At 40.4% G+C, this 16,616-nt stretch overlaps 1 protein-coding gene across 1 annotated transcript in view; it reads left to right on the forward strand.

Moving 5' to 3' along the window:
• Positions 1-16,616, forward strand: part of cacna2d3a (calcium channel, voltage-dependent, alpha 2/delta subunit 3a) — a 438,757-nt gene that overhangs the window by 245,612 nt on the left and 176,529 nt on the right. Inside the window, exons 17-20 of the mRNA XM_051653874.1 lie at positions 868-951; positions 1,717-1,788; positions 1,903-1,964; positions 2,192-2,259. Of these exons, the coding sequence (XP_051509834.1) occupies positions 868-951; positions 1,717-1,788; positions 1,903-1,964; positions 2,192-2,259 (286 nt within the window). The remainder of the gene's footprint in view (positions 1-867; positions 952-1,716; positions 1,789-1,902; positions 1,965-2,191; positions 2,260-16,616) is intronic.

A 16,616-nucleotide genomic window follows, 5' to 3' on the forward strand; every position in this document is an offset into this window, starting at 1 on the left:
CAAGCACCCTTTAAGCTCAAGGAACAACTTTCTTGGTATATATATATATATATCACTTACATTTGAGAAGATCCGTCCAACTGGCGGTTCTCTGCCATTTTTTTTATTTATTTTTTTTATCCAGCGCTTTTGTCTCAGCTCCCAAAGCATTATGGGATAGTAAGTGTCCAGCTGATCCACACTTCAGGATCTCGCTAGATATAGTAGGTCATTCAGGTATTTCTCGCTTACTGCTTCATGAATACTATGGATTCGGATAAATTACTCCATTGGCATACTGTTTTTGCAGACTATATAATAGGGAAGTATGAATATTCAGATGCAGTGACTGTCTCTGTATGAACACACACACACACACACACACACACAACAACAGTCATGTATTTATATAATCAGTTTAAAGCAAACTGTCACCAGCTTTTGTTCTTTATCAACCCTTTTAAACAGAACATAGTTTCATAGTAATGTGTTATTCTCTACTATTTAAAAAGATAAGCCTGTTGACTCGTATATGTGAGTACCTTTAGTGTGATTGGCCACTGGATGGCAATCTACATGTTTAAGACTGAATCTCTCGTATCCCAGACCTATGGTGGCTCATAAGAAAAGCTATAAATAAAGAATGCAGCTGTTGTGCAGAATGCACTAATATGGTGAAATAAAAGGTTTGTTAATGATAATCTAAAGATGAACGTGAGAAACTAGTGATGTGAGTTATTTTTTTATTGTGAATTTATAAATCTTATTAGAGTACAAAACACTAAACTTATGCACTTGTGTCTGATACAATTTTGCATATTTTGTCCATGGTGTGTGTGTGTGTGTGTGTGTGTGTGTGTGTGTGTGTGCCATATCATGTGTGTCCAGTATGAACAAGGGAAGAAGAGGAAGAAGTCCAGCTACAGCAGCGTGGATCTGTCTGAAGTGGAGTGGGAAGATAGAGAGGACGTGGTGCGTTTGTGTTTCTCTTAAAGGAATTTTATGGGTTTAATACAAGTTAAGCTTAATTGACAGCATTTGTAGCATAATGTTGATTGCCACAAAAAATTATTTTGACATCCCTTTTCTTTAAAAAAAAGCAGAAATTGAGGTTACTGTGAGGCACTTACAATAGAAGTGAATGGGGACAATTTTTGGAGGGTTTAAACACAGAAATGTGAAGTTTATCATTTTAGAAAAGCACTTAATTAATTCTTCTGTTAAAACTTGTGGATTATTTGAGCTGTAAAGTTGTTTAAATTGTCATTTTTATGGTAGTTTTAGGGTTAGTGGTGATTTAGGCTTATGGCGTCATTGCAACGAAGTTGTAAAATTAGGTACAACTTCACACAGTAAAATTTAAGTAATTTTATCAAACTAAAATAATGTTAACACGCAAATTGTTTACGTCTTGTGGTTATGCTTTTGAAACAGTGAGTATTTTAACGTTTACATATTTTTTTCCCATTTATTACATTGTAACTCACTCATTGTAAACCAGATTTTTGCTGTTGTTGTTGTTGTTTTTTGTTTTTTTTTTAAAGGAGAAAAAAGTTTAAATTCATTTTTGTGGTAATCAAGATTATGCCACAAATGCTGTCAATTAAACTTAACTTGTACTGAACCCGGACTATTCCATTAACTCAATACTACGAATGGAGTTCTTAAGGAAGGTATAAGAGGAGCCTGATCATCTAATGTGGCCATTTACAACATATGTCTGTTTTTTTTTACTAGTTGCGTAATGCCATGGTGAACAGACAAACAGGACATTTCTCTATGGAAGTGAAGAAGACTGTGGAGAAAGGGGCAAGAAACAACATGAATGCACATGCAAACACACACACACGTCTGAATAATATCATAATATATAGTGTGTGTCATTCTCTTATGCTGTATTTGTGTGTGTCTGTGTGCTCTTAGAAGCGTGTGCTTGTTCTACACAATGATTATTACTACACAGATATTAAAGGAACTCCATTCAGGTGAGATTTTCATGGGCTGTTGGGCCTTTTAATACAGAACAGTGCAGAGCAACTGCATTGTTGAGCCTTTTTCCAATAAATGTGTGCATTTAATACAGTTGCAGTTAAGTGTTTTGAATATGTTGGTCAAGTATTGTTTTTTTTTTTGTTTTTTCTCATAATTTCAGATTGCTCATGTAAATGCCTTTATTGCTGTAGACGTGTGTGATTTATTTATCTTTTTTTAGTTTAGGGGTGGCTCTGTCCAGAGGTCATGGCAAATATTCCTTCAGTGGTAACATCTCTGTTGAAGAAGGTAAATTTAGATTTCAAGAGACATAAGTATGTTTGCACACTCTAGATGTCCATATTCCCCTGTTCCTCACCATTTCCCATGATTCATTAGTATAAATGTGTTCTTGTGTGTGTGTGTGTGTGTGGGCAGGTTTAACTGGTTTACGAGGACTTTTATTAGGTTACAAACTGGTAATTACTAGGTTATTATGCTATAAATGTGGTTTATGAGGACATTTCTAGTGTCCCCATAATTCAAATCACTTAAAAAACATACTAAACGATGTTTTATTGAAAATGTAAAAATGCAGAAAGTTTTTTGTGAGGGTTAGGTTTAGGGGTAGGGTTAGGATTAGGGGATAGAATCTATAGTTCGAACAGTCTAAAAATCATTATGTCTATGGAGAGTCCTCATAATGAGAGTGTAACGTTGTTGGCTGCTGACAATGATGACAATGACGAAGATGACATGAAGATGTAGAATCCAAGTGCAGTTTATTTACAAACGTGAACCAAAACCCTGACTACAAAACATGAACATGGACTAGACTAGACTAGACTCGACTTGACTCGACTTGACTTGACTTGACTATGGCTTGACTTGACTACAGTGTACCAAACACATACCATCACATACAATACTTGACAACTAGACAATGAAAACATGAGGGCTTAAATACAAGACATGGGAGAACATAAACCAATGAACAAACAGAACTCATAACAAGCTAATTAAACAATAAACCAATGAAAACATGACACATGAACATGGAGGGAAAACAGAAATCACAGGAACTAGAATTTCAAAATAAAAGACATGAATCAACAAAATACACCTGACAGATAGCTGCACCAACATGTGTGTGTGTGTGTGTGTGTGTGTGTGTGTGTGTGTGTGTGTGTGTGTGCTGTTTTGAACTTTGGAATTAATCTAAAATTAACCATTTGCAAGTAAAAAGTAAGTAAATGAAACTAAAAGTATAGCTTTTTTCGGACAGGATTATTTTACCTGGACATATGTCTGTAAATAATTACTACTGCGGACGTCTGTAATGTTTACGGTCGATTTGCATGGGAAAAGCAATGTCTGTATAACCCGCAGACATGGGTGTGTCTACTGCATTAACACACTGTTGTCACACATAACTGACTCATCAGAAAATGTATAGCAGTGCTGATTACGCATAAAATATTAAACATGATCATATACTGTACCTGTGATAATTAGAAGAAATTGATTTGAATATCTGGCAAAATACAAAAGAACTTGTGACATTAACGAGCCTGTTATACTATATTACACTGTTGAATTAAACATATGGACAATCCAGCACAGAAGAGCAGCTATTCTGATAAAGTGGCTAGCGAATTCGATTTTGTAAGAAGTAAATATGATGAGTTGTCCACGTTGAGAGCAGAGTTTCAGCTTCACAGGACCAGGAATCTCTATTACAAACATGCAGATCGACCAAGTAGGCTTTTAGCTTTAAGTTTGAAAATTTGTGAAAAGCTTTCTTCTGTTGACGGAATATATGATGGTCATGGCAAGGTCACCTCAGATCCTGCAGCTATTAATTAAACCCTTTGTAGATTTCTATGACGATCTGTATACTTCTGAAGTTTTTGAAGGATCTGGACCTACCTGCACTTAATAGTGATCAAAAAGAGTCCTTGGAAGCCCCCCTGTCTCTTTCAGAGCTATACACTGTGGTCAGTTCACTGAAAAAGCAAAAATCACCTGATCTCGGTGGTATTTCACCTGAGCTGCTGGTGGAAATCTGAGATTTGGTGGGTCCATCAATACAAAATTCTACTGATTATGCTGTAGAGCATGGCTCTTTTCATCGTGACCAAAAAGTTTCCCTAATTTCTCTCATTTTCAGAAAAGACAAAGACCCACTCCATTGTGCTAGAAACAGGCCCGTCAGTCTTATAAATTCTGATTTAAAAATATATGCAAAGGTGAGTGAAGCTGTACAGCGGTTGCTGGTCATTTGTGAATAAAACGGACTCACGTGAACTGTGAAAACCGGTTCCCACTTCCTCCTTTATCTGCCCAGCCTGAACCTCTGTTACAATACCTTGGGATTAAAATTAGATGATCTTTCTCGGAAATGAAGAAGGAAAACTTTTCCAATAGCCTCAAATCCATTGGGGTTGATTTGGAGAGGTGGTCAGTCCTACATTTAACCTTACATGGTAGGGTATCTGTTATAAAAATGGTTGTGCTCCCACGTATAAACTTTTTGATTTCTATGATCCCCTTTGGGCCACCGATAAATTTCTTTAAAAAAGACCCACTCTATGCTTTCAAATTTAATTTGAGGTGGCAAACAATCTCGGTATCCGTCTCTTCACATTACAAAGGCCAAAAAACCTGAGTGTCCTTGCAATTCCAAATTCCTCATTAGATCATCCACAATGCCTGCAAGATGTCCCGTTCTCTGTGAAAAGTATAGAACTGTTTCTGTTAAATATGATCCCTTTTTTAGTCATTCCTTCGTAGTGCTGCCAAATTACAGCATAAATACATTAAAGTGCCGCCGTATACCACTTCTTCTCCTCTTTGGTACAACCCTGCTTTTATGTTGAACTCTGTATGGCTCTCTAAAGGCATGAACACATTGGGGGATATATTCAGTGATAATGGCTTGCGAACCTTCCAAGATATCAAAACAACTTTCTCTCTCCCAGGTTATACTTACTTCTTTTATTTACAGATCCTCTCTGTATTTCAGGCATGCAGAATTCATTTGGGTGTACCTTTAGTTTCTCATCCCTTGGTCAAATATATGTCTTTGGGTAAGGTGGTGGCATCATTTCTATATAAGCAATGTGCTGTTTAGGTATCAGAGAAAATCTCTACATTTACGATTCGGGAGAGAGAGTTGCAATTGGATACTGGTCTGGCATGGGATAGGGTTTGGGGCAACACTTTCTTTTCTTCTTAGCACATCAGCTAATACATTTTAAGTTAATTCACCGGGCATACATCACTCCCTTGAAACATTTTCAGATTAAAGCATCCACGGATCCCTATTGTCACTTAAGTAACAATAGGACTGTTGGCACAGTGATGCATATGTTCTGGGTCTGCCCTGTAATATCTATATTTTGGTTCAGTGAAGCCTCAGTTCTTTCAGATGCTCTGGGCCACATATTTATGGCATCTCCTTCTTTGTTCGTACTAAACGACGACTCTTTGTTGAAGCTCTCGGTCACAAACCACAAACTCCTTGCTGCACACACAGCAGCCAAGAAAACCATGCTTCAGGCATGGTTTACACCTACCTTACCACTGGTCAGCACTTGGACTAAGATTTCCTTCATATTGTTGTGCATGAGAGGTCATGTGCCAAACTCCAGGGAGCAAAGAGCAAAACTGTTGAGGCTTGGACACAAATTGCAGACATTGTAAGGGAATTTATTTGAACCCTTGGTCCACCTGGTTCTCTGCCCTGAAATTTGTAGTTTAGTCATTTATCTATCTATTTTTATTTTATATCTGTTATTTTATTATTTTCATTATTATTATTAATATTATTTGTATTTATTTTTCCTTGAACGCATGTAATAGCTTGGCTTATGTAATGCACATCAGTGATCAATCTTTTTTGTAAAAACAAAACAAAAAAGGTTCACAAAAAACAAAAACATATGGACAATCTGTTTAAGAAAAATGTTCTGAAATGTGGCGCTGCAGTGTCTGAACAGCACATACAACCCTCAACACAATTCCCCCCATTCAATCTGCTCAAATCACAAAATTATGTGCTTTTGTACCTTTCCAATTTTCTTAACCAAAAGATGCTAATTTCATTCTTTTGTTCATGGGTTAATAAAAACTAGACAGCATAAAAATGCTTGAGAAAAACATGCATCAGTCAGCGTTATCTGAAGTTTTGAAGCACGTATTACATTTCTGGTGTTTTCTAGGGCTGTCAATAGGGCTGAGAAGCTAAATTGGAATTTTACACTGATAGTTTATCAAAATTCTAATTATATTTGAATTTTAAAGACATTATTTCAGGTGTGTGTGTGTGGGTGGGGGGGTGTCTACTAGACATCTGATTTTTAATCTGATGTTGAAATTCACAAGATGGTGCAGCAAATCAATATAAACCAATCAGCACCATGTTGTAGCAATTGTTTATTGCAAAGAACATATCTGGCTGTTAACAAATGTGTGTAAAATGATAAAGCCAAAAGATTTAGCCAGTTCATATGCTCAAATATTAAAGGGTTAGTTCACCCAAAAAAATGAAAATCCTCTCATGATTTACTTACCTTTAAGCCATCCCATATGTGGGACTTTCCTTCTTCAGCAGAACCGAAGTGAAGATTTTTATAAGCACATTTCAGCTCTTTTTTTGTCCATACAATGCAAGTAAACAGGTTAGACTGCTGGCTATTTGACGGTCCAAAAGGCATATTTAGGCAGCATAAAAGTAATCCACATGACTCCATCATTTAATGTCTTCTGAAGCAAACCGATAGGTTTGTGTAAAATATAAATTGATAATTAAAACTTTATTAACTTCCTAATTCCTGCCAGCAGTCGACGCATCAGCAACGTAAATGCAATGGCACGTTCACATGAGATTTGAATACAACAGAGGAATGAAAGTCACATGAGAGTTAGGTCATTTCAAAAAGCAATACAGTGCTGGCCAGAAGCAATGATTTAAAGATAGAAATGTTTTCATTATCGATTTGTTTCTTACACCAACCTATCGGTTTGATTCCGAAGACATTCATTGATCGACCGGAGTCATGTAGATTACTTTTATGCTGCCTAAATATGCCTTTTGGACTGTCAAATAGCCAGCAGTCTAACCTGTTTACTTGCATTGTATGGACAAAAAGAGCTGAAATGTGCTTATAGAAATCTTCATTTCGGTTCTGCTGAAGAAGGAAAGTCATACACATCTGGGATGACTGAAAGGTAAGTAAATCATGAGAGAATTTTCATTTTTGGGTGAACTAACCCTTTAAGTATAAAAGTAAAACGATAAAAGAAATGCTTCAATAGACTGTTCTATAGCTGGGTTTCCATCCACTTATTGTTATGCACATTTTGGGATATGGCTTAAAAACTGCTGGATGGAAACACGAAGATGCAAATAAAATCTCCACAATGCACATAAAAAACATATACACTTGCTGAGGTGAAACATTTTTATTCAATAAGAAGAAATGCGTATAAACTATGATGGAAACACATTTACCAAATAAACTCCTTTATTCCTTTAATTCCTTTTGAATTTTTAGGAATACAAGATGCATAACTGGAGTAATCAGCATACCAGTCATCGCATCTGAAATGTCACTCTGGTCATCCCGAAATAACGGTGTCTAGAAAATCTAATGCCTGCACAGAGTTTGCAGAGTGAATAAGTCAAATGCAAACTTGAACTGTGACAAAGAGCAGATTTATTGACACTTTTGAAAAATATATTATAGATCCGCATGTTAAAGACATAAGGAAGGAGGAATGCACACACATAGTGCTCCTAGAACTGTTTTACCACAGTAAAAATGTGATACATTTTAGTTAGGGTGATGTGGTGTAGTTTGAAAAGCCTTGCATTTCATGTTGGTGCATGGCAGTGTTGTCTCCTCTTTTCATTGTCAGTGCTGTTTAGAATGTCGAGGTTGTCTAGCCATTTTAGATAATTGTCCTTCTCTATAGTGCTTGAAAGTACAGCATTCTCTGTAGAATTCAAAAGGATTGCATGAGTTTTGTAGTCTATGTCACGTTGGAGCAGAGGTGGACCAGACCCACCTAGACCCAGACCAATACCAGACCCCCTAAGACCCAGACCAAGACTAGACCCCTCGAGACCCAGATCTAGACCAATCAAGACCCAGATCCAGACCAAGACCTATCCCCAAGACCCAGAACAAGACCTGTCGGTCCAAGAACAAGGCAGTACATTTTGGTGGACCAAGATGCTGAATTTATATTTGAAGAATATCAAATATCTTCCTCTACAGTGGCTGTCCACCAGAGAAGAGGTCTGCATGGCATTGATCGGATTTTCACTGCATGTACACCCATTCCTTTTATTCCCCTATCACGTCACCCACCAGGTGTCACAAAGCTGTTTATTATTCTACCGTAAAAGTAAGATAAAAAAGTGGCATATATGGCTCTTAAAAAGAAGAAAAAAATCTTAAATGAATGCTAATAGATTATTAAAGAAATAGTGTTTCAGTTTATCCAATAGGATCTTAATGTATTCTTAGTGAATACTTATCTGATTCCTTTAGGATTGGTTCAAAATTATGAAAAATTCCTTCAAGATTTTTTGCATCATAAATGAACACTCAAAACACAAAAGGCTGCTTCACATGTTAACATTAAATGCCAAATTCATTGTTGGAAACTTAATTGAAAACAAGTGCTGGAAAATTAAACTATTAAAAAAACTATGCATAAACAGAGTGTTCTTCACTGACAATAACACAGACCATCTCTGATTGAAATAAAGACAAATGCTGATGTAAAACAATGGCAATACTTGAAAAGAACAATGTGAAAGAATTGATTTGCCGGACTTCCTAAAACCATGGGTAATTGAGAATTTTGTTTCATATGTATTATTAATATAACAAAATAACAATGTTTATTTTTCAAAATCACAGACATGTATGTTGAGCGCATGAAAGCATGGTCAATCAGAGGTGTTTAAGTTTAAAGGATTAGTTCACCCAAAAATGAAAATTCTCTCATTTACTCCCTCATCCCATCCCAGATGTGTCTTTCTTCAGCAGAATACAAACAAAGATTTTTGGAAGAATATTTCAGCTCTGTAGGTCCATAAAATGCAAAAGAATGGGTGCCAAATTTTTGAAGCTGCAAAAAGCTCAAATAGCCATCATAAAAGTAATCCATACGACTCCAGTGGATTAATGTCTTCTGAAGCGAAATAGTCAGAAATAGATCAATATTTAATTTTTTTTTTTTAGTAAAAATTCACGAGGGTCGAGGTAATACAGCCTCTTAAATATTGCCTCTGAAATATTCTTCTAAAAATCTTAATTTGTGTTCTGCTAAAGAAAGACATTCATACACATATGGGATGGCATGAGGGTGAGTAAATGATGAGAGAAGTTTTATTTTTGAGAGAACTTGCGTCACTGGCGCAGAAGAAATCCGCTTAGCACAGGCTCACAGACTGAGTTCTGTTGCTGCACTCTCGTGAATGATCTCATTATAAACAACATGTAGAAACTATGCAAATAAGAAATCTATTGTGCAGTGTAGACAGCTTCATTGATTATAATGGGAGTTTTTGAGAGAGTGCAGAACTCAGTCAGTGAGTTCACGCTGAACATAAGTGATTGACAGCTTCAGTGATTATAAAGGGAGTGTTCTTTGCTCGCTTACTGTATATAATTTAATCACAATTTGAATAACAATTGTTTTTCCTGCTGCCAATAGGAACAATGTGAAGTTGATCATTTAGACACTGTCTTTATTTACTGATGCATAGAACAGCAAGAACTAATTCAGGAACACAGTTCTCAGCTTTGGATGTGTAGCTACGTAAATCATATGGCATGCAATACATTTATATTAATCAATATTATTAATAGTGATTACAATATCAAGGTAAATAATCTTCAGTTAGGATTTTAGTCATAATCGTACAGCCCTACTCCTACCAACAACTCATAATGTTAACACCAGACTCTTCCGCTTACAAATCCCGCAACATAAGCTTATTGGGTCCAGTGGATACCGTAAGTAAAGTCAAGGCCTCTACATGGCACACTGTAAAAAATGTACCTGTTAATTTACAGTAAATTATGTGTAACACAGACGCCAGTACATTACCGTAAAAAAATCGTATGGTACTGTTATTGTAATTTACAACAACGTACCATTTACCAAATACAGTACACTTACTGTTGTTTCTCTAATGCAATGTAGTACTGTTTTATATGAATGTCTTGGTTACTGTTGTAACCTCTGTTTCCTGATGGAGGGAACGAGATGTTGTGTTGATGTAGTGACACTAGGGGTCGCCCTTGGGAGCCCCAGACACCTCTGATATTTGTGAAAAGGCCAGTGAAAATTGGTGAGTGGAATTTGCATGCCACTCCCCCGGACATACGGGTATAAAAGGAGCCAGCTTGCAACCACTCATTCAGATTTGTGCTGAGGAGCCGAGACAGAGTCCCGGCCATTTCAGCAGGTAGTTCGGTGTTGTGGCAAGAGGGACACAACGTCTCGTTCCTTCTATCAGGGAACAGAGGTTACAACAGTAACCAAGACATTCCCTATCTGTCACTCACTCGACGTTGTGTTGATGTAGTGTCACTGGGGTTCCCTTTACAAAATGGCATAACCAGCTGAACTGTGTTACGTGGACTGGCGGTGCAACTGCGGGCAGACCACTGCGTGCCTAGTAGCAAGTGCACTCAGCCCCCATGTAACATTCCCAATGCCCACAAGCATCACAAGGTCCCTCGTACCCAAAAGGGGGGGGGGGGGGCAGGACGTACTTACAATGGGAACAGGCCGCACCAGCCGCTTCGGTCTTTTCTTTTCTTTTTCTCCCACTTTCTCTTTTTTCTTTAAAAAAAAAATGAAACATCATTCAGCTGGGGCCAGATGTATTCGTGTCTGGGAAGGTGTTCAGAGACCACATCCTGCCCGAAGGGGAGGTGAACATGTGGGGAATATGTCACATGGACTTACCAACCGGTAGTACACATGTGGAAAGTAGCCCCCGCTTTAGGTCCTACCCGGAGGGGAGGAGCTCTACAAACGCGGTGGCTGGGGGCAGAGGAGGCTCTGCCCAAGGGAAGACATGGGTTTGCCATCAGGGAAACCGTACCATGGAAAATACATCACATGGGGTTACGATCGGTAACCTCACAAGTGGAGCACCTACCCCAGTACGGGGCATATCAGTGCAAGTACTGAGCCCAGCATCGAATTTCTCCGCCGAACTTGCCTGCCGCACGGCTGAGGAGGAAAGACATCCAGTGTTCACCGGTCTCGGGAACTCACATGGGGGAAAAAGCGCACGGCTTCCCCTCGGGGAGGGGAAAGGTGCTGTGTGCAAGCGGTACACCCGGCCAGCTGCCTGCCACTTACCTGTTCATACCTGCAACACATGGGACAAAACGGAGATTATAAAACCCCACAAAGGTATTGGGTGTCGCCCAGCCCACTGCTCTACAGATGTCTGCTAGAGAGGCGCCGTTCACCAAGGCCCAGGAGGAGGCTACACTCCTAGTGGAGTGTGCTCGTACTCCCAGGGGGGACAGCACGCCCTGGGCCTGATAAGCCAAGGCGATGGCATCCACGATCCAGTGGGCCATCCTCTGTTTGGAGACAGCCTTTCCCTTCTGCTGACCCCCAAAACAGACAAAGAGCTGTTCAGAGTGACTAAAGCTCTCCATGTGGTCCAAATAGATACGCAAAGTGCGTACCAGACACAGCAACAACAAGGCTGGGTCTGCCACCTCCCGGGCAGTGCTTGCAGGCTCACCACCTGGTCCCTAAAGGGAGTAATGGGAACCTTGGGCACATAGCCCGGTCGGGGTCTCAAGACCATGTGAGAGTATGCCGGACTGAACTCCAGGCACGTATCTCCGACAGAGAATGCCTGCAGGTCCCCAACCCTCTTGATGGATGTGAACGCAGTCAGGAGGGCCATCTTCAGGGAGAGAGCCTTTAGTTCAACTGACTCCAAGGGCTCAAACGGGGCTCTCCATAGGTCCAGCAGGACCATGGAGAGATCCCACGAGGGCATGAGGTGCAGTCTAGGAGGATTCAACCTTCTAGCACCTCTAAGGAACCTGATGATCAGGTCATGTTTTCCTAAGAACTTACCATCCACCACGTCGTGGTGTGCCGCTATAGCGGCTACATACACCTTCAAGGTGGAGGGGGTCAGCCACCCCTCCAACCTCTTCTGCAAGAAGGAAAGCACCGACCCGACTGCGCATCTCTGGGGGTCTTCACCTCGGGAAGAACACCAATTGGCGAACAGAAGCCACTTCAAGGCATATAGCTTCCTCGTAGAGGGAGCCCTGGCCTGAGTGATAGTGTCTAACACCGCCGGTGGTAGTCCACTTAGGTCTTCCGTGTCCCATTCAGGGGCCAGACGTGGAGATTCCAGAGGTCTGGGCGTGGGTGCCAAATCGTGCCCCATCCCTGAGAAAGGAGGTCCTTCCTCAGAGGAACTCACCAGGGAGGGGCTGTCGCGAGGAGCGTGATCTCCAAGAACCAAGTCTGGGTGGGCCAGTACGGTGACACCAACATGACCTGTTCTTCGTCCTCCCTGACCTTGCACAAAGTCTGTGCAAGCAGGCTCACTGGGGGAAATGAATATTTGCACAGGCCCCGGGGCCAGCTGTGTGCTAGTGCATCTGTGCCAAGGGGGGCCTCGGTCAGAGAGTACCAGAGCGGGCAGTGGGAGGATTCCCGGGAAGTGACTAGGTCTACCTGTGCTTCGCCGAATCGACTCCAAATCAGCTGAACCACCTGGGGGTGGAGTCTCCACTCTCCCCTGAGCATCACTTGTCTCGACAGCATGTCCGCTGTGTGGTTGAGATCACCCGGGATGTGAGTGGCCCACAACGACTTCAGTCGCTCTCAGGACTCGAGTCTGAAGCCAGTGCTGAAGCGGTCTCATATGCATCAACCCAGGGTGAGGACGCCATATGCCCCAGGAGCCTCTGAAATTGCTTCAGTGGGACCGCTGTTCTTCTCCTGAATGACTTCAGGCAGTGCGCTCGTTCGTGAGGTGCACTATCATAGCAACCGAGTCCAACTACATCCTGAGAAAAGAGATGCTCTGCATCGCCAAGAGCTTGCTTTTTTCCCAGCTGACCTGAAGCCCCAGTCAGCTGAGGTGTCTGAGCACCAGGTCCCTGTGCGCACACAATAGATCTCGAGAGTGAGCTAAAATCAGCCAGTCGTCGAGATAGTTGAGGATGCGAATGCCCCACTAAGGGAACAAGGGCTGCCTCTGCGACTTTCGTAAAGATGCGAGGCGACAGGGACAGACCGAAGGGGAGGACCTTCTACTGATATGCCTGGACCTCGAAAGCGAACCGAAGAAACATTCTGTGCCGAGGCAAAATCGAGACATGGAAGTACACGTCCTTCAGGTCTACCGCCGCGAACCAATCTTGATGTCGGATGCACGACAGGATGTGCTTCTGCATCAGCATCCTGAACGGGAGTTTGTTCAGGGCCCAATTCAGCACTCGCAGGTCCAAGATTGGCCGCAACCCACCGCCTTTCTTTGGTACAATGAAGTAGGGGCTGTAGAACCCCTTCTTCATCTCGGCTGGAGGGACAGGCTCTATCACATCCTTCTATAGAAGGACTACGATCTCTGCACGCAGGACAGCATCATCCTCGCCTCTTACCGAGGTGAAACGGACGCCATTAAACCTGGGTGGGTGCCTGGAGAACTGTATTGCGTAGCCGAGTTGGATCGTCCTGGCCAGCCAAAGCGACAGGTTGGAGAGTGCTAGCCACGCCTCCAACCTCTGAACGAGGGGCACCAAGGGGACAATCGCATTTGACGTACCTGTGGAGCAGGAACTGCCACGTTGTGGAGCCTGGCGTGCCGAGCCCGTGGCTGTGCTGAAGGAACCGCTAAAGCACTTACCTTGCTCCGCATGCCCACCATAGCACAGTCAGCAACGGGTGAGGAGGCTGCGCATCCTCGTGATTCATCTTTATATACTCTTTTAGTGTGGCTGTCGAAGCACCCAGGGGTGTTCTCTGCACTTATCTGTGCGAGAGGGGAGAACCCACTGCAGTGCACCATATATCCAACAGCTTAAAATGCTCTTTTGAGGTGAATGGAAAAGCAGTGGAGTACATAGACACCACTCGGCTCTGAAGAACAAGTCTGAATGAGTGGTTGCAAGCCGGCTCCTTTTATACCTGTATGTCCGGGGGAGTTGTATGCAAATTCCACTTGCCAATTTTCATTGGCCTTTTCTCAAATATCAGAAGTATTTGGGGCTCCCAAGTGCGATCCCTAGTGTCACTACATCGACACAACGTCGAGTGAGTGACCGATAGGGAACTACTGTTATATTACAGATGGCTGCTGTTTAAATACTACTGTGTTTTACCTCGCCTTTTTCCAAGGAATGCACATTCTTGTGTGTGTAATGATTACGGCATCTTTGCGCACACTCGCAATGAGAAAAAGGTGCTTCAAAGCAGGACACTTCTTGTTGTTAAGCTGTTGTGCTTAAGCAACTGAAACGTTTTTCTGGAGCATATGTGTGACCGCTCCAATAACCTTTATGTTGTAATGATGCTGCATGTACATGTTACTTTGAAACCTTTATTTATTTAGTTATTGAACAAGATAAAATATTTACAATTAATTTCACGTTTTCATTTCAATAGACATTATGAGATTATAAGTTGGTTTGACTCCTGTGATGTGCGTCCAAACAAAGCTGATATCCACAGAATCCATTTGCATTGAACAACGTCTCATTTTATGTCCTTTGTGTTCTTTACAGTTTGTTTCTCAAAAGCAAAAAAAGGAAAAAACATTACTCCCTAATCGCACATGCATGGATAAGGTCAAAAAATGTGCGGCAACTCTCATTTAATTATGCGCTAAACTCCAAACACCTGTGTGCCCACGCTGGCTGAGCCACCACTCCTCTTAAAGGGCCAGTACCATTTTCAGTGCCTGCTGAAAAACTTAATGCAAAATCAATGTAAAACTTTAAATAGTACAGTCAGATTATGCATGCAAACTAAAAAATATCCCAAATGTAAAATAAATGTGTAAATATTCAAATTTAAATATATAGATTTAAATACTGAATTAATAGGCTCCTACACATAATTTTGTGACAGACCGAGATAAGGGGGGATATTGAACTCTTGAGGTGTGGGTGTGTGTAGATCGGAGACGGTTTCCTGTTCCGTGTTTCAAAACATTAAAAAACTTAAGACGGAGAAAGAGACTGGGAAATAATTTTGCCAAACGTAAACAAACTGCCCATGATGTTAATTGAAGAAATGAACAAAAATGTCAATAGTCCTCTAAAATTTTACCTGAAATGCTTTTTTCCCTCCTTGATTTGTGAAAGCAAAATGCATACAGCTGTCACACCAATCTTTGTGTTTCGTACAGGCAAATTTTACAATGGTTGTTATTTTATCCTTACTTTATACATGTATAAGGATGGGCTGACAATAAAAAAACTCCCTTGACTCAAATAAAAATACATTACATAAAAGCTTATCTGTCACATATCATATTATTATTATACAAATGATGAAATCAAAAATGTCTTTGTTCAGTTTTCTCCAATTAGCTCACAAGCTAGCCAGTTAGCCTTGTAGTGGGCATGTCCTGTAGTAGTCTTGGAGGACACAGGCAGACCCTTCTCAATGCATCAGGATATATTTGGTTTGCGTGCCCTCTATATATTTTTTTTTTTTATTTTAATTTCAGGTGTCTTGATTAACAGAAAAACTGATTTTATACTGTTATTAAGAGCACAAATTTTACTACAGGAATGTTAAAACTAAAGTGTGTATAATATGATTTATAAGGTTACTAAATATTTTTGCATTAATGAATGTAGATATCTCTCTTTCTCCACCATAAAAAAACAGTGAATTGCTTATAGCACTGTTTATATTATATATATGAAAAACTGAGTTTAAATGTATTTGGCTAAGGAGTATATAAACTTCTGACTTCAACTGTATATATATATATACAGAGTATATATTTTCAGTATATATATATATATATATATATATATATATATATATATATATATATATATATATACAGTTGAAGTCAGAAGTTTATATACTCCTTAGCCAAATACATTTAAACTCAGTTTTTCACAAGTCCTGACAGTTAATCATAGAAACATTTCCTGTCTTAGGTCAGTTAGGATCACTACTTTATTTTAAGAATGTGAAATGTCAGAATAATATCAGAGATAATGATTTATTTAAGCTTTTATTTTTTTCATCACATTTCCAGTGGGTAAGAAGTTCATACATATTTGGTAGCATTGCCTTTAAATTGTTTAACTTCGGTCAAAAGTTTTGGGTAGCCTTCCACAAGCTTCTCACAATAAGATGCTGGTATTTGGCCAATTCCTCCAGATAGAACTGGTGTAACTGGGTCAGGTTTGTAGGCTTCCTTGCTTGCACACGCTTTTTCAGTTCTGCCCTCAAATGTATTATCGGATTGAGGTCAGGGTTTTGTGATGACCACTCCAATACCTTGACACTGTTGTCCTTAATTTTCCTTCCACATAATGCCATTTATTTTGTGAAGTGCACCAGTCCCTCCTGCATCAATGCACCCCCACAACATGATGCTGCCACCCCATGCTTCG

The sequence above is a fragment of the Myxocyprinus asiaticus genome, chromosome 24 (assembly GCF_019703515.2).
Source record: "Myxocyprinus asiaticus isolate MX2 ecotype Aquarium Trade chromosome 24, UBuf_Myxa_2, whole genome shotgun sequence".
In the NCBI taxonomy this organism is placed as follows: domain Eukaryota; kingdom Metazoa; phylum Chordata; class Actinopteri; order Cypriniformes; family Catostomidae; genus Myxocyprinus; species Myxocyprinus asiaticus.